We start from the raw sequence: 19,182 nt of genomic DNA on the forward strand, positions 1-19,182 counted from the left end.
CACTAAAAAAGTGCCCTAAATTCTACCTCTTTCATAATTCCTCTCAAATATATTTTCTCTGCTTCAGCCCTGTTTTGTTTTCTATTGTATCTTCAGTGCTTTGAATGTTTCCTGGCACAAAGTAGGAATTTAGCAAATATTTAGTGAGTTGAAGATCGAAGAAAATAAAGCCATTAGCCCTGTAAGAAACAGTTAATTTAGGAAAACAGATACAACCTTAAGAGACATTTTAAAATAAATACATTTTGGAAAACATTTAAGGGAAACTTTTATCCATTAATCAGGACAGGCTGCTATGAAAAAACAACAACAACTGAGGAAAAGAATAATTTATTGGAAATAACAAATTTTTTAAAATGGCAATGGGCAGGGTGAATAATAAAATTGACACAGCTGAAGATCTAATTAATTAAAGTGGAAAAAAGTCTCAGAAATAGTGTAAAATAGCAGACATAAATTATGAGGAAAGTTAAACAGTTGCTACAAGAAAATAAAGCAAAGTATTCAAAAGAAAAAAAAAATGGTTGAACCCTGATTCTTATATTCAGCTAAAATCTCAATTGAGTATGAAAAAAAAAAAGAGATGCAGGATGATATGGACACAATAAAAAGGAGAAACTAGGTATTTCTCAGAAGTGAGGGAAGCTAGAAAAAAATAAAAGTGGAAACATTAAACTAACACTTGGAAGAGACATTTTTCAGTGGCAAAGTTTAGTAACAGGTTTACACTTCCTTCTCTATGGATAGTTACAATTACTTAGGCCTGTAATAACTGGTATCTGCATAAACACACTGTTAATGTTATTTACTAGATCTCAGTTTTTTAGAGTCAGTGTGTAGATGAAGCATGGAGGACTTAATTATAGTTAGAGAACAATCTTATAGACACTGACAATATAAAAATCACATTCCTTCTAAAAACTTGGAAATTAGGTGAGTGAATATGTTGGAAAACATAAAAGTCTAAATAAATTTCCCATTTGTCACAAGGAGGAGTTACTCTATCAAGTATACAAGTTTATATATATCGAAATCAAAATAAAAGCAACAACAGGCAGGCAGAGGAGAAGGTAATGTGAATGCTCTAAAATCTTAATCTTTATTTGTGGGAAGCCCAAATCAATAAAGGTTATTATCCTATATAATCCTATATAATAAAAGCCTAATATGCTAAGTGTCTGACCGTTTGTTCGACCATTCGACCAGACGCTATGATGTGCACTGACCACCAGGGGGCAGATGCTCCAACTGGTAGGTTAGCTTGCTGCTGGGGTCCAGCCAATTGGGACTGGGCCAGATGGACCTGACATGCCATGGAGCCCTCCCACGGTCCCTCCCCGGCCCCGATTGTGCATCAGTGGGATCCCTCAGCCTGGCTTGTGCCCTCTCGCAATCGGTGACCCTTCGGGGGATGTCAGAGAGCCAGCTTTGGCCCAATCCCTGCAGGTCAGGCCGAAGGATCTCACTGGTGCACAAATTCATGCACCGGGCCTCTAGTTTATTTATAATGATAATGATGAGACAAACTAAAAAACAACAACAATACCTTAGCTTCTGAGAAGTAAGAGTTATATGTTCATGTATACTATTCTGTTTGCAGTTTGCTTTTTAAATATGTGCATACCTTGTCATTTAAAAATCTAAGGTAATATGAATGGAGAAGTCAATAGCTTAGTGTATGTGGAGTGTCTGACTCAGAGTAGGCACCCAATTATAGTTTTTATGGCTGTTATTAAAAATTTTACTTTTATATGTGGTAGCTGATGTCAGCTGTGTTCTCTCTGTCCCTTCAGATACAAATAAGTTTGGGTCAAACCAGTTTTGTGCTTTGTGGTGGCCTAGAGTGTGTCCTCTGGTGTCTGCAGATGCCACAGTATCATGGTGGTTGTTGCTGTGAATGGGCTCCTTCCACCGAACTAAGGCACATTCTGAGTCTCATTGTGCCCCACTTGCCATCCCAGTTCACACTTTGTTTAATTAGATGCTGAATTCAATCCAGTTCTGTGATTTCTACTAAAAGCATCCACTTACATGACACCTTTTCATTTGTAAGTTTGAGGAGGTTGAAGAAGGTTAACTGACAGGACAGTTAACTGACGGGACAGTTTATATCACTAAGATGCTATTTCAAATTGAATATTGCACATCACCCCTGGCAAATAGTCAGCTGCAGCTTCATCACATATCTGCATCTCTAGCTCTGTGGTCTTGCCTGGCCATTTTCTCCTTCTCTATCTCTCTTCTCAGCTTCCACTTCTGATTACTTGGGGGAGCTTGAGGTCCTTTTTATTTTATTCTGCAAGACTCTCTGACTCCTACTCCCATACCTGACTCCAGATGCTACTTGGTAGAGCCTACCTTTTAAGATGGGCAACAGATCAAGGGACTTTTGGGTCACAGAATCCACTAGAGAAGTTAGTGGTGGCAATAAGGGGCACTTTTTCTGTCTATTGTTTTGGAATACAGCAATAACTAACAAAGCAGATTTTTATATTCAGTATATTTTCTCACTGCCATCTACTCTTCTTATGAGCAGAGAAAGAGATAGTAACAAAAATTGACCCTGAGTATCACCCTATATAATAAAGAGGGAATATGCAAATTGACCATCACTCCGCCACAAAGATGGCGGCGCCCACAGCAGAGGCGGTGTGTGTGTGTGTGTGTGTGTGTGTGTGTGTTTCCGTAACACAAGATGGTTGCACCCACAGTGGAGGCTGAGTTCCTGTAACGAGCCTTAACGAGCAATCAGCAGGGACCTGAGGCTGCACCTCCCCATGTCCCCAGGGGATTGACAGGGGACCTCAGGCCATGCCCCCCACCCCGGCGCCAGGCCAGGAGACCTCAGGCCACACACCCCCAACAGGGCTTGACGGGGCACCTCAGGTCACACCCCCTGCCTCGGTGCCAGGCCGGGGGACCTCAGGCCACGCTCCCTGCCCCAGCGCCAGGCCAGGGGATCTCAGGCCATGCCCCCTCACCTGGCAGGGCTTGATGGAGGACCTCAAGGTGCATCCCCTCACTGGTGCTGGGCCGGGAGACCTGAGGCTGTGCCACCAACCCTGGCGCAGGCCAGGGGACCTGAGGCCGTGCCCACTCACCTGGCAAGGCTTGACAGGAGACCTCAGGCCATGCCCCCCGCCCCGGTACCAGGCTGGGGGACATGAGGCCGTACCCCCCACCCCGGAGCCAGGCTGGGGACCTGAGGCCGCGCTCCCACCCAGCTGGCTTGACAGGGGACCTCAAAGTGTGCCCCTCTGCCCCAGTGCTGAGCCGGGGGACCTCAGGCTGCTTCCCTCGCCCTGGACCAGGGAACCTCAGGCTGTGCCCTTGAGGTGCACGTGGTGGGCAAGGACTTGACTCTGGGCCCCGTGGTGCACCCCAGACTCTGACAGGAGGAAGATTTTCGTATATATTTTACTAATTTTCTTTCATCTCTGACACTTCAATTATAGAGAAAGGGCAAATAGCAATATTAAAATATTTCCTCTCATTAATCCCCTTTTAATGTGCACGAATTTCATGCACCGAGCCACTAGTTTAAAATAAAAGATTGTTTTAAAGCTTGTGTCTTCACAGGTAATAACTGCCCATTTCATTTTTAAAAGATATAATGGTAAAATTTGACCACTATATAATGGCAAAGTAATGTATTTTTAAAAAACTATAGTGGGAAAGTTGGTTTTAATGGACTATAATTGCCCAATTGCAAATCTATATATATAAAAGCTTAAGCGACTGAGCAACCAATTGACCGGTTGCTATGACGCGCACTGACTACGAGGGGGCAGATGCTCAACGGAGGAGCTGCCCCCTGGTGGTCAGTGTGCTCCCACAGCGGGAGCACCGCCCAGCTGACTGACCCATCCCAGTGGCCCACTAGCCCGGCAGCAGCCACTCACTCACTCAGTAGGCCTGCAGGTCCATTCTTCAGAGAATGGGCCAGGCACTGATGTACCTACACTGCTGGCATGATCCCGACAGTGCCACAGTTCTCCTGGAAGTCGGCCTTGGGCACCACTGCCACTTCCCCTCCCTAGATGCTTCACAAGGAAGAAACAATATAAAAGTGGCTGCCAGGTGGATCCCGACAAACTGCGCAAATGTCAGCAGCACAGATCTGAACCCCAGGCCGGCAAGGGCATCCCACCGCCCACCCAGAGGGCCAATTGTGTCCCAGCCCCCCCCCCACCCCTTCAGGATGAGTGCCAGATACAGGGCTTATGGCTGGCTAGTGCTGCTGCTGCAGTGCGAGCCTCTCCCAATTGGGACTGACTGAGTGCAAGCCCGCGGCAGGCACAGCGGGGCTGGGATGAGTGGGAGCGGCAGGCAGGAGCGGCAAGCAGGAGCAGCAGGCAGCATTGGACTGCCGGTTTTGGCCTGATCCCCGCAGGCCACCCCAAGGGAACCCACCTATGCACGAATTCGTGCACTAGACCTCTAGTGCAATATATAAACACCAAACTTAATAAATTGGATAAGGCAGAGAAGATCCCTGTGGGACTCTGGTTGACATATTTAAGTCTCAGTTTCCTTTTTCTAAGCTGCAGAGAAGCCACATCTTTATGCATTAATTTAAAATGTTATACAGGGTAGGGAAAAGGTAGGTTTAGAGTTCGTATGGAAAGTAATAAATCATTAATAAATAATATCACAATAATAAACTCTGTTTCATGTACTCACAACTGTAAATCTACTTTGTCCCACCCTATATTTACCTTGGTTTATTTCCTTTCCAGGTTGTACATGACATATCTATTGAGATACATGAAGATGCAGAGGCGAAAATGTCAGAGGACCAGGTATAAGATGACTATTATGACCATTTTTATTACACTAATTATTCTTCATATTGATGCTGGCTATTCTTAGAAAGTAGCAATGACTTTGATGAAGAATTAGTTTTGTTTGTTGTTTTTCCTCTTAAAAAAAACAACTTCATTGTTGAGAGTATTACAAATGTCCCCCTTTTTCCCCCTCATTGCCCCCCTCCACCCAGTTCCCACCCCACCTCAGGCCTTCACCATCCTACTGCCTGTGTCCATAGGTAAGATCTTTGGTTAATCTCCTTCTGAGCCCCTACCCCGTTCCCTCTGAGATTCGTCAGTCTGTTCCATGCCTCTAACTCCATTTTACTCACCAGTTTATTTTGTTTATTATATTTCTTGTTCGCTTATTTTGATTTTTAGATTCAATTGTAGATAGATATGTATTTGTTGTCATTTTATTCATATTTTTATCTCTTCTCCTTCATCTCGTCCTCCTCCTCCTCCTTCTCTCCTTCCTCTTTTTAAAGAATGCCCTTTGACATTTCATGTAATACTGGGTTGGTGGTGATGAACTCATTTAGCTTTTTCCTGTTTGTGAAGCTCTTTATATGACCCTCAATTCTAAATGAGATCTTTGCTGGGTAGAGTAATCTTTGTTATAGGCCTTTGCTATTCACCACTTTGAATATTTCTTGCCACTCCCTTCTGGCCTGTATAGTTTCTGTTTGAGAAATCAGCTGACAGTCATATGGGTATTCCCTTGTAGGTAACTAACTGCTTTTCTCTTGCTTTTTTTAAGATTCTCTCTTTGTCTTTAATCCTTGGCATTTTAATTATGATGTGTCCTGGTGTGGGTCTCTTTGGGTTCCTCTTGTTTGGGGTTCTCTGCACTTCCTGGACTTGTAAGTCTATTTCTTTCACCAGGTAGGGGAAGTTTTCTGTCATTATTTCTTCAAATAGATTTTCTTGTTCTCTCTTCTTCTCTGGCACCCCATAATGCGAATGTTGGTACGCTTGAAGTTGTCCGAGAGGCTTCTTATACTATCTTCATTTTTTTAATTCTTTTTTCTTTTTGCTCTTCTGCTTGGGTGTTTTTTGCTTTCTCATATTCCAAATCATTGATTTGATTCTCTGAATCGTCTACTCTACCATTGATTCCCTGTAAATTATTCTTTTTTAAAAAATAATTCTTTCTTGTAGAAAGTACCACTATTTCCCCATTGACCCCTACCAGCATGCTCACACCCACCCAACCCCCGCCCAGGCCCTTACCACCCCATTGTCTGTGTCCATGGGCCATGCACATATACATACTAAGTCCTTGGTTGGTTACCTCCCAACCTTCTTTCCCCCGCTTCCCTCCAAGATTCCACACACTGGTCCATGCTTCCATATCTCTGGATCCACTCCATTCATCAGTTTATTTTGTGACTTAGATTCCACATATGAGTGAGATCATGTGATACTTATCTTTCTCTGATTGACTTATTTCACTTAGCATGATACTCTCCAGGTCCCTCCATGCTGTCTCAAAGGGTAAGATATTGTTTTTCACTGCTGCATAGTAATCCATGGTATAAATGTACCACAACAGTTTTATCCAGTCATCTACTGGTAGGCACTTGGGCTGTTTCCAGATCTTTGCTATTGTGAATTGTTCTGCTATGAACATAGTGGTGCATACATCCTTTCTGATTAGTATTTCGTGTTTCTTAGGATATATGGCAGTTCCATATTTAATTTTTTGAGGAAACTCCATACTGTTTTCTATAATGGCTGTACCAGTCTGCATTCCCACTAACAGTGTATTAGGGTTCCCTTTTCTCCACATCCTCGCCAACACTTGTCATTTATTGATTTGTTGATGGTAACCATTCTGACAGGTCTGAGGTGATACCTCATTGTCATTTTACTTTGCATCTCTCTGATGATCAGTGAATTTGAGCATTTTTTTATATGTCTCTTGGCCATCTGTATGTCCTCTTTGGAGAAGTATCTATTTAGACCCTTTGCCCATTTTTAATTAAATTGTTTGTCTTCCTTCTCAGTGGTTCTCAACCTTTTTAATGCCATGACCCTTTATTACAGTTCCTCATGTTGCGGTGACCCCAACCATAAAATTATTTTTGTTGCTACTTCATAACTGTAATGTTGCTACTGTTATGAATCGTAATGTAAATATCTGTGTTTTCTGTTGGTCTTAGGCTCTATAGCAGCGGTCCACGACCCACAGGTTGAGAACTGCTAGCAGGGTCACCTAAGACAGTGGTCAGCAAACCGTGGCTCTCGAGCCACATGCGGCTCTTTGGCCCCTTGAGTGTGGCTCTTCCACAAAATACCACGGCCTGGGCGAGTCTATTTTGAAGAAGTGGCATTAGAAGAAGTTTAAGTTTAAAAAATTTGGCTCTCAAAAGAAATTTCAATCGTTGTACTGTTGATATTTGGCTCTATTGACGAATGAGTTTGCCGACCACTAGCCTAAGACCATCAGAAAACACAGATATTTACATTATGATTCATAACAGTAGCAAAATTACAGTTATGAAGTAGCAACAAATATAATTTTATGGTTGGGGGTCACCACAACATGAGGAACTGTAGTAAAGGATCACGGCATTAAAAAGGTTGAGAACCACTGTAAGTTATATGAGTTCCTTATATATTTTGGATATTAATCCTTTATCAGATGTATCATTGCCAAATATATTCTCCCATACAGGGCTCCCTTTTGGTTTTGTTGATGGTTTCTTTTGCTGTGCAGAAACTTTTTATTGTTTGTGTGTTTTTTTGTTTGTTTGTTTTAAATATTGTTATTGATTTCAGAGGGGAAGAGAGGAGAGAGAGAAAAATCAATGATGAGAGAGAATCATTGATTGGCTGCCTCCTGCACACCTCCCACTGGAGATCGAGCCTGCAACCCAAGCATATGCCCTGACCCGGAATCGAACCATGACTTCCTGGTTCACTGAGCCACCATGGCCAGGCCAGAAGTTCTTTATTTTGATGTAGTCCAATTTGTTTATTTTCTCCTTAGTTTTCTTTGCTCTAGGAGATGTATCTGTAAACATATTGCTATGAGGAATATCTGAAATTTTGCTGCCCATGGTTTCTTCTATGGTTTTTCTGGTTTCACAACTTACATTTAAGTCTTTTAACCATTTTGAGTTTATTCTTGTGCATGGTGTAAGTTGGTGCACTAGTTTCATTTTTTTGCATGTATCTGTCCAATTTTCCCAATACCATTTATTAAGAGACTGTCTTGAATCCATTGTATGCTCTTGCCTCTTTTGTCAAATGTTAATTGAGCATTATGGCTTGGGTTGATTTCTGAGTTCTCTGTTCTGTTCCATTGGTCTATATGCCTATTCTTGTGCCAGTACCAGGCTGTTTTGATTGCAATGGCTTTATAGTATAACTTGAAACCTGGTATTGTGATCCCTCCAACTTTGTTCTTCTTTCTCGAGATTGCTGCAGCTATTTTTTTTTTTTATTCCATATACATTTTTGGATTATTTGTTCTAAATCTGTAAAATATGCTGTTGGCATTTTAATAGGGATCACATTGAATCTGTAGATTGCCTTGGGTAGTATGGACATTTTAATGATGTTGATTCTACCAATCCACGAACACAGTATATTCATCCACTTGTTTATATCTTCTTCTATCTCTTTTTTCAACGTCCTGTAGTTTTTTGAATATAGGTCTTTTACCTCCTTGGTTAAGTTTATTCCTAAGTATTTTAATTTTTTTGTTGCAATGGTAAATAAGATTGCTTGTTTAGTTTCTCATTCTGAGAATTCATTATTGGAATATAAAAAAGCCACTGATTTTTGGTTGTTGATTTTGTATCCTGCTACATTGCCAAATTCATTTATTAAATCTAGTAATTTTTTTGGTGAAGTCTTTAGGGTTTTCTATGTACAATATCATGTCATCTGTGAATTATGAGAGTTTTACTTCCTTCTTTCAAATTTGGATGCCTTTTATTTCTTCTTCTTGTCTGAAGGACTAGGACTTCCAGTACTATGTTGAATAAGAATGGTGAAAACGGTCATCCCTGTCTTGTTTCTGTTCTTAGGGGAAATGGTTTTAGTTTTTGTCCATTGAGTATGATGTTTGCTGAAGGTTTGTCACATGTGGCCTTTATCATATTGAGATATGCTCCCTCTATTCCCAATTTGCTGAGAGTTTTTAATAAAAAATGGGTGTTGGATTTTGTCAAATGATTTTTCTACATTTATTGATATGATCTTGTGATTTTTGTCTTTCAATTTGTTTTTGTGATGTATCACATTTATTGATTTGTGAATATTGTTCCAGCCTTGCATCCCTGGAATAAATCCCACTTGGTCATGGTGTATGATCCTTTTAATATATTGCTGGATGTAATTTGCTAATATTTTTTTGAGCCTTTTACCATCTATGTTCATCAGGGAAATTGGCCTATAATTCTCTTTCTTTGTAGTGTCTTTATCTGGTTTTGGAATTAGGGTGATGCTGGCCTAATAAAAAGAGCTTGGAAATATTCCTGCCTCTTGGGTTTTTTGGAATAGTTTGAGGAGTTTAGGTATTAGTTCTTCTTAGAATGTTTGGTACAACTTCCTGGGGAAGCCATTTGGACCTGGGCTTTTATTTGGTAGGAGTTTTTTGATAACTGCTTCTATTTCATCAGTTATTATTGGCCTATTCAGGTTTTCTGATTTCTTCCTGATTTAGTTTTGGGAGATTGTATTTTTTTAGGAATTTGTCCATTTCATCCACATTGTCCAGCTTGTTGGCATATAATTGTTCATAGTATTTCTAATAATCCTTTGTATTTCTGTGGTGTCAGTGGTTACTTCTCTGCTTTCATTTCTGATTTTATTTATTTGGGTTCTCTTTTTTTCTTGATGAGTCTGGTTTACAGTTAGCCAATTTTGTTTATTTTTTTCAAAAAAACAGCTCTTGGTTTCATTGTTTTTTTTTGTATTTTTTTTAGTCTCTTATGTCATTTATTTCTACTCTAATCTTTATTATTTTCTTCCTTCTACTTACTCTGGGCTTTTCTTTTTGTTCTCTTTCTAGTTCTTTAAGTTGTAGAGTTAAGTAGTTTATTGTTGATTTTTTTTTTTTTAGGTCAGCCTGTAGTGTTATGAACTTCCCTTTCAGAAAAGTTCATTTTAATTATGATGTGTCTGGGTGTGGACCTGCTTGGGTTCTTCTTGCTTGGGGTTCTCTGTGCCTCCTGAACTTTTGTGACTTTTTCCTTTACCAGGTTAAGGGAGTTTTCTGCCATTATTTCTTCAAACACATTGTCTATCCCTTTCTTCCTCTTCTGGCATACCTGCTATTCAAATATTGTTATGTTTCATGTTGTCACACAGCTCCCTAAAGCTGTCCTCCTATTAATTGTTTTTTCTTTTTGGTTCTCTGATTGAGTGATTTTTTTCAACCTGTCTTCTGATTCACTGCTTCCATCCTTAGTTTCCCCTAATCTGCTGTGTATTCCTTCCAATGTGCTCTTTATTTATGCTATGTCATTATTTCTGTTTTCATAGTTACTATATCTTTTTTCATGCTGTTGAGTATCTCTACCATCATTATTCTAAACTCAATATCAGATAAATTTTCTTATCTTCGTTTCATTTATCTCTTCTTCTGGAGAATTTTCTTGTTCTTTCATTTGGGGGCTGTTTCTTTGCCTCCTCATTTTGGCTGCCTGTTTGGGTTTGTGACTATATATTAGGTAGATCTGCTACGCCTCTCAATCCTTCATGCAAGACTGTGTCAAATGTTGTTTCTGACTAATTAGGTCAGGCTAAGATTCAAAGCCTCCAGAGACTGCCTCTATTTACAGACTGATAGGATTTTATCTTGAGTTGCCCTCAGGCAATCATCCACAGGTGTGGCAAGAGTTTTTTTCAACAGGATGGGGCAATTTCTTGTGCCTGGAGGCTAATTGTTATTCCCAGTCTCTTAATGGTCCTAAGCAACTCTGCACCCTAGGGCAAGGTGTTTTCCAATAGGATGGATCAACTGTCTTCCCCCACCCCTGGCAAGGTCACCTGTATAGCAAATGTCTGCATGAGAAAGGTGACCTCTGCAGTGTGAGGGAATGACTCAGCACAGGAAACTAGAGTTCTATCCCCAAAGCTTCTAATCCTGGCTTCTGCTCACACTGCTCCAATCCACTGTGCCCTCCCTCTGTCAGAGCACAAGGTGGGTGATTCAACAGGGAATACTGTGCATTGGCCCTTTAAGAGGGTGCCTGAATTTCCAGCGGTCTTCCCCTGGCAACAGCAACCTTGTAACTTTTCACAGCCAGATGCTATGTGGGTATCCTTCTTAGCTGAGATATCTCTCCAGAACTTCAGTTGCTGTCTGTGGGAGCCTGCCAGCCCTTTTGTGATTCTGCCCCTCCTACCAGTCTCTATGCAGTCTCTATGTTGGTCCTCGGTGATCATGGTTCTCTCCAGTGTGTCTCTTGTTGATTATTCAGGAAGTTTTTCTGTATTTTAGTTGTAATTCCAGTTTAGTCCTTGGAGTGTCTTCGTGCAGCATCCATTTACTCTGCTGCCATTTTTAATCTCCTGTAAATTATTCTTTATTCCAGTTAGTATATGCTTAATTTCTGACTGGTCCTTTTTCATGTCTTTGACATTCTCATTAAGATCCTTGAAAGCCTCATGAAGATCCTTGAGTAACCTTATAACCATGGTTTTGAACTCTGTATCCAGTAGTTTGCTTGCTTCCATTTCTTTCATTTGTGACATTCCTTCATCTGCACATTTTTGCTGCTTCCCTGTGTTTGTTTCTATGTATTAGGTAGAGATGCTATGTTTCCTTCAATTGGTAGAATGCCTTGTGTAGTAGGTATCCTATAGGGCCCAGTGGCTCAGCCTCCCCAGTCACCTGAGCTGGGTCTTGGGCCTTTTATTGATAGGTTTGGGTCATATTGTCACCAGCTGCAGTTTGTTTGAAAGATTTTAGGAAAGTCTGAAGCCTGAGCCAGGACAGGCCATTAATATGGAAAAGCTCCTGCAAACAGCTTAGGTGGGACTGTACATTGAATGGGGCAGGGCCTCAGGGGATCCCCAGAACAGAACAAATGGTGTGCCCCAGGCTGATGGAGACTCAGATATGGTTGCCAGTCAGCCCTGTGACAGGGAAGGTCCAGCACAGGAACAATGACCCCATGTGAGCATCCCCATCTGGGAGAAAGCTGCCCCCAATTTCCTGCCCTGATGCCAGACAATCCAGTGCTTCCCTGTATGTGTCTGTGTCCCCCAAAGCTGCCTAGTGTTATGAGTCTGAGTACGTTGTGTGCTGGTCTTTTAAATGGAATACCTGGGTCTCCAGAAGCCTCTGTGTCACTCAGCCACAATCCCTGCTGGTTTTTACAGCCTGTAGTTATGGGGACTTCTCTTCCCAGCTCTGGAACCCTGTGCTAAGGGTCTTGTGTGGGGCCTTATTCCTCACCAGCAGCCTCCACAGAGACAACTCACTCCCAATTAAAAAAACAGCACATGTGGGTGTCAGATCAGCCCGTTTTATGCTGGTGACAATATGGCCCAAAACTATCAATAAAAGGCCCAAGACCCAGCTCAGGTGACTGGGGAGGCTGAGCCACTGGGCCCTATAGGACACCTACTACACAAGGCATTCTACCAATTGAAGGAAACATAGCATCTCTACCTAATACATAGAAACAAACACAGGGAAGCAGCAAAACGGGCTGTCTCCGCCCCTCCTACCAGTCTCAGTGTGCTTTCTCCTTTACTTCTCTAGTGGTAGGACTTCCATTTATCCAGCTTCAGGTGGTTCTGTATGATGGTTGCTCTGTATTTTAGTTGTAATTTTGATGTGGTTGTAGGAGGCAGTGAGTACAGGTGTTTACCTATGCCGTCATCTTCAAGAATTAGTTTTATGAAGAGACAGAGGACATTATTGCCTCCATAATATGATTCTGGGGTATAACCCTGACATACTCAAAGAAACTCTTCAGCTTTATGGAGAAACAGTGTGTATTGTTCATGTAATTAACTTTGTGATGTATTTTCTATTGAAAGGTTGAAGAGAAATATACTTTGGAGAAGGAAATAGAAATGTTAAAGGAAAGTTTAGAGAATGAAAAAAAGTTGACAGAAAGGTACTGGAAATAATGATTCATAACTACTCATTTGTAGCTAATACAAAATTTAACTATCCATAAATTTATTACAGGTTTAAGAAGGAATCAGAACGAATAAACAAAACGTGGGAAAAGAAATTCCTTATTCTCAGGAACAGGTATAGTGTGGTGATATATAAAAATTCTAGTTATAGAAATGTGACCTATCATCTTCTAAAGAAACAAGGGGGAATTTTTCTGTTTATATTAATTAATATTAACAACATGTTCAAAATAATTGGTCTAAAATAGAATGGTAGTCAAAGTCACTTCAAAGAAAAAATAATTTAAAACTTTCATTTCCAATGTCAATGTTTCAACTTTTAAAGGATCAATAGGACAGACAGAACCTATTTATGCCTGGTTTAATCAGACCTGCATAGTCATCTCTCTTCATAGGGCATTAAAATGTTTTCCTGCTCATTTGCACATATTCATATTTAACTGGTCTATATCTTCCTTGTAAAATTGCTTTAAATACTAGATCCCCTTTCCATTTTCACACAGGCAACGCCAACTCCTTAATTCTCAGGTCTAATTTTTATTCAGATAATTCTTTTAATTTCTCTTCCCCGTGTCATCTTTGTCTTTTTAAAGATGGAGAAAGTAAAAAGAAATGGAGAAAGTGACACTAAAATTCTAAAAAAGCTGAAAGCAATGCCAACTAGAAAAAAATGTTTATTTTTTTCGTGTCCTAACATGTTAGTATTAAAACTCTATATTCTGTTCTCTTGGTTTCTGCAATAATTTCCACTAGAGTCTCTTTGCATGTTGGAAATTTCTTTGCAAGATTTTCTCACAGTGAAGCATCTACAGGATAGATTCAATGTTGGTCTGATGTCCTAGGTCACACTTGAGGCTCATATCTGACTTCATGGGGTGATAATGCCATACATTTGCATTGCACTTCATAAACATACTGTGTGTGTGTGTGTGTGTGTGTGTGTGTGTAAAATTCTGAACATTTCTGTATTATTGGCACTGAAAACTCCCAGGTGGCATGTTGAGAATCTACATAACAGAAATACCACCAGATGATGAGTGAAGGATCTCCTCCTTATGGTTAAAAGTTCTGCTTTCCGCTCTGGCTTGTGTTTCACATCTGTGATGATAATTATTTTGTGCTCTGAAAAAATTTGCATATTAATGCTTTCCCTGACCCCTCACAGAGTTATTAGAAGGATAGCATATAGATACAAGTGAAACTAGAGGATGAGACAAAGGAAAGTTTAAAACCCCTTAATTTCATTTCCCCACACATGGAATTGGAGCTATCTCTGAAACCGAGTAGAATGTCTTTCTCTTACTTATTTCTGTGGGGTTCACTTTCATCCTTAAGATTTACCGTGTATCTGTCCCTATAGAATTCATTCTCTACTCAATGACCATTTACAAGAATATCTCAGTTTTACTTCAAATTGATTTGCTGTGAACCAAGATGTTGACAATCATATTCATCAATTTGGTCTCTGCAGACTTTATGTTGTTATCTAAATATTTAGGACAATAGGAAGTATTATTACACACTTTCTATATGTTTTCTCATTTAATTAACTAACTAGAGCATAATGTTGGGACATAATGCATTTGTCCGTCATGGTTTGGTTGCATCACCAAGTGCTAATTCAAGGTAATACATGCAACAACATACAAAGTGCTATGTCATGGTGTGGTATGGAGATTAAGTGTGCTAAAATGGTTATTTCATTTCACAGTAACAGGTAAGAGATCAGGAACAACCATTTTTGTTTAGTAGAAGAAAAACTTCACCTTAGTCCAGGTGACAGTTTAATCCAATGATTTCTCAGCCAATTCATGATTTATATTCAGTCCCAGTTGAATTCAGAGCTTCTTCTCAAGCTCCTTTTTCGTTTCTGCTGAAATTAGCTCTATTTCCAGGAACATCAAACTTTAGCAGTGCTGACAAGAGCAGGGACTAGTCTTTCTTCTTAACAAGGAATTCCTGGCTCTGCTGCTGATGTCATCATTGCCTTTTCTCTTGGCACAATGGTGCACAGGTGTGCCACATCAGCTCAGGAATAGATCACTACCTGGGTGTTGCCGCTGTGATGGAGCCACTCCCACCTCATCTCCAGGAGTTGGTCCATAGGAACCCTTCTGAGCCAGGATACAAAATCAATATACAAAAATCAGTTACTTTTCTTTCTTTTATTTTTTTAAATCATCTTTCTATACACTAATAACAAATTACCAAAAATTTAAAAACAATCCCATTTACAATTTCATCAAAAAGAGTGAAATACTGCCTGGCTGGTGTGGCTCAGTGGTTGAGCATCAACCCATGATTCTCGGTCAGGGCACATGCCTGGAAAGATCCTCTGTGCTCATGGATTAGAAGATTTGATATTCTTAATATGTCCATACTACCCAAAGCCATCTATAGATTCAATGCAATCCCTATCAAAATTCCAATGGAATTTTTCAAAGAAATAGGAAAAACAATTCTAAAATATGTGTAAACACACACACACACACACAAACAAAAAACAAAACACACCCACAAATAGCCAAAACAATCTTGAAAAAGAACAAAGCTAGAGGCATCATGCTTCCTGATTTCAAACTATAGTACAAACCTATAATAATCAAAACAATAGAGTATTGGCATTAAAAATGGACATGCAGATCAATGGAAAAAAAGAGAGAACCCAGAAGTAAACCCACATATATGGTCAATTAATTTATGATAAAGAAGCCAAGAATACTCAGCAGGGAAAGGACAATCTCCTCAATGAATTGTGTTGGGAAAATTGAACAGCCACACCCAAAGGAATGAAACTGGAACCCTGTCTTACCCTGTACACAAAAGTCAACTCAAAAGGGATTAGGTCTTAAATTTAAGATCTGAAACTAAAATTCCTAGAAGAAAACATAAAGTAAACTTCTTGACATTAGTCTTGGCAATGATATTTTGGATTTGAAACCAAAAGCAAAGGCCACAATACCAAAATTGAACAAATGGGACTACATCAAACTAAAAAGCTCCTGCATAGCAAAGGAAATCATCATCAAAAGTAAATGACAACTTACAGAATGGGAGAAAATACTTGGAAATCATATATATGACAAAGGGTTAATATCCAAAAATATAGAAAGAACTCACATAGCCCTAGCCAGTTTTGCTCAATAGTTAGAGCATCAGCCTGTGACTGAAGGGTAGGGGGTTCAATTTCAGTCAAGGATTGCAGGCTCCATCCTCAGGCATGTGCTGGAGGCAACCAATCTCTGTGTCTCTCTCGCATCAATGTTTCTCTCTCTGTGTCTCTCCCCCTTTCTTCCACTCTCTCTAAAACAACCAATGGAAAAGTAGCCTCAGGTGAGGATTAACAAAAGCAAAGAAAAGAACTCACACAACTCAATAGCAAAACAACAACAACAAATGACAAAAACAAACAATCCTATATGATAAAAGCCTAATATGCAAATTGTGCCCTCAACCAGAGTTCGGCTGGCAGTTCGACCGCTTGACCAGTCGCTATGACGTGCACTGACCACCAGGCGGCAGACGCTCTGACTGATAGGTTAGCTTGCTATGGGCACTTGTGGGCTGGATTGGAAAATGAGGTGTGAGGTGAGAGCTGTCTGGAAGCTCCCAGGGTTTGGCCCGAGCCCTGGGTGGAGACCAGCAGGGGCAGGAGCCAGGAGGGACTGGGTGGTGCAGGAGGCTGCTACGTTTGATCCCAGAGCCATGGACTGCACAGCTCTCTACAGCCTGTGGCGTTCTCAGTGCGCAATTTATAATCTTCAGAGCTGCTTCCTTTTATTTGTTAAGTTTCACTAACTACTCCAGGAGAGTGGGTAGCACCATTATGGGGAGACGGGCCAGGCACACCTGCCTGAGGCCAAGGGGTGGCTTCGGGCTTCCGAGAATGCAGCAGCAGAGAGGGGGGGTGGGGCTGAGTTGGAGAACCGAGTCAAAAACTTGAAAGGAAGCAGGTGGCAGCAAGGGGTGGAGGGTGACAGCTGCGCAGGGGCCTAGAAAAGCTGCTGGGTGGGGACAGCTAAGGAGCCCGGTGCCTCTCCCACAGGACAGGTTCCACGTCCCTCCCTTCTCCTCCCTGTTTCTCGTCACCCCAGCTCTCCTCTGAGACCCCATCTGGGCTCTCCCCGCACAGCCTTTGTGGAGCTCCACCCCTGGAGAAGAAAGGGGGAGGCTGCAAACAGGAGGTCACAGGAGGAGGGGGCAGAGCAGGGCCCACCAAGTTAGATGGAGGGGAGAGAGGGAGAGACCCCACAGGACTAGGGACAGAGATGGGCGGAGAAGGAGGGCTGTGCGGAAGCATGGACCTTGGTTGAAGTAGAAATCCTGACCCCATTTTACAGACCCCAGCAGAGTGTGTGTGTGTGGGAGGGGGACAAAGACAAAAGAGGGTGTGAGGGGACTGGATGGATGGAAAGCAGTGACGTTTGATTAATGACATATTTATTTTTATTTTTGTTAATATATTTATATTGATTTCAGAGAGGAAGGCGGAGGGAGAGAGAGATAGAAACATCAATGATGAGAGAGAATTGATCTACTGCCTCCTGCACGCACCCTGCTGGGGATTGAGCCTGCAACCCAGGAATGTTCCCTTGACTGGAATCAAACCCAGGACCCTTCAGTCTACAGGCTATGGCTCTAGCCACTGAGCAAAACCATCTAGGGTGACCCATGGCCTATTTAGTAGGCTGAGCAGGGTCTTACCACAATGGTGTTACCTGATAATGAAGGTATCTCTCCTTATGTTGGGGTAATCAGAACTGCAGTGAAGTAAAGGCACACCCATGGAGCCTGCAAAGGGTTTCCATGCACACAATGCAATTTACTTTGTGTGGCAGCTGAAGAGGGTGAGCAGAGCCTTGGAAGGACATGAGGTCTCCAAGACCAGGGGCTGGAGGGGAAGTGTGGGCTGAGCATTCCACTCCGTGAGTTACAATCCTATATAATAAAGAGAGAATATGCAAATTGACCCTCACATGGTCACAAGATGGTTGCGCCCACAGTGGAGGTGGGGTTCCTGTAACACAAGATGGCTGCGCCCATAGTGAAGGCAGGGTTCCCATATGGAGCCATAACGAGCGATGAGCAGGGACCTGAGGCTGCATGGTGCCAGGCCAGGGTGGGGGACCTCAGGCCATGCCTCCCACCCAGCAGGGCTTGACAGGGAACCTCAAGGCATGCCCCCTGCTCCGGCTCAGGCCGGGGGACCTCAGGCCATGTCCCCACCCCGGCGCCAGGCTAGGGAACCTCAGGCTGCTCCCCCTGCCCCAGCGCCAGGCCGGGGGACCTCAAGCTGCACCCCCCACCTGGGGCCAGGGGACCTCAGGCCATGCCCCCCATCCTGGTGCTGAGCCAGGGGACCTCAGGCCACACCCCCACCCAGCGCCAGGTTGGGGGACCTGAGGGTGTGCCAGGGACCTGAGGCTGTGCCCCCCACCCAGTGGGGCTTGACAGGGGACCTGAGACTGTGCCCCCCTCCTGGCTCCAGGCCAGGGGACCTGAGGCTGCATCCCCCGCCCAGCAGGGCTTGACAGGGGTGGGGCCGGCCAGTTCTGGATCTTGCCCAATGGCGCTGGGGGTGGCCGGGTCTGAGTCTTGCACGATTTCGAGGCACACGCAGGTGGGCGGAGACTTGACTCTGGGTCCCACAGCACGCCCCAGACGCTAACAGAAGGAAGATTTTCATATATATTTTACTAATTTTCTCTCATCTCTGACACTTCTATTATAGAGAAAGGGCAAATAGCAATATTAAAATATTTCCTCTAATTAATTCCCTTTTAATGTGCACAAATTTTGTGCACTGGGCCACTAGTCTATATATATAAAAGCCAAATATGCTAAGTGTCCCACCGAGCAGTCGGTCGAACAGTCCCTATGACGTGCACTGACCACCAAAAGACAGATGCTCCGACTGGTAGGTTAGCTTGATGCTGGGGTCCAGCTGATTGAGACTGGCGAGACGGGGCCAGACACACCCTGGAGCCCTCCCGTGGTCCCTCCCACAGTCACTCCCCGGCCACTGGCCCAGATCAGTCCTGATCAGGACTGGGCGGCCCTGATGGGCCCTGATCACCAGCCAGGCAGAGGGACCCCACCCATGCAGTGATTTCATGCACCAGGCCTCTAGTACAATTATAAAATGGGCAGAGGAACTGAATGGACATTTTTCCAAAGGAGACATACAGATGGCGAACAAGTACATGAAGAGATGCTCAAAATCATTAATCATCAGGGAAATGCAAATCAAAATCACAAT

At 42.4% G+C, this 19,182-nt stretch overlaps 1 protein-coding gene across 1 annotated transcript in view; it reads left to right on the forward strand.

The window, feature by feature from the left end:
* The window catches only part of LOC308241281 (uncharacterized protein C10orf67, mitochondrial), a gene marked incomplete at both ends in the record, with an annotated part of 151,335 nt that overhangs the window by 84,933 nt on the left and 47,220 nt on the right, over positions 1-19,182 (forward strand). The window contains 3 exons of the mRNA XM_080654695.1: positions 4,740-4,802; positions 12,819-12,898; positions 12,973-13,038. Of these exons, the coding sequence (XP_080510821.1) occupies positions 4,740-4,802; positions 12,819-12,898; positions 12,973-13,038 (209 nt within the window). The remainder of the gene's footprint in view (positions 1-4,739; positions 4,803-12,818; positions 12,899-12,972; positions 13,039-19,182) is intronic.

Source organism: Plecotus auritus, assembly GCF_963455305.1.
Source record: "Plecotus auritus genome assembly, chromosome: 1".
Lineage (NCBI taxonomy): Eukaryota > Metazoa > Chordata > Mammalia > Chiroptera > Vespertilionidae > Plecotus > Plecotus auritus.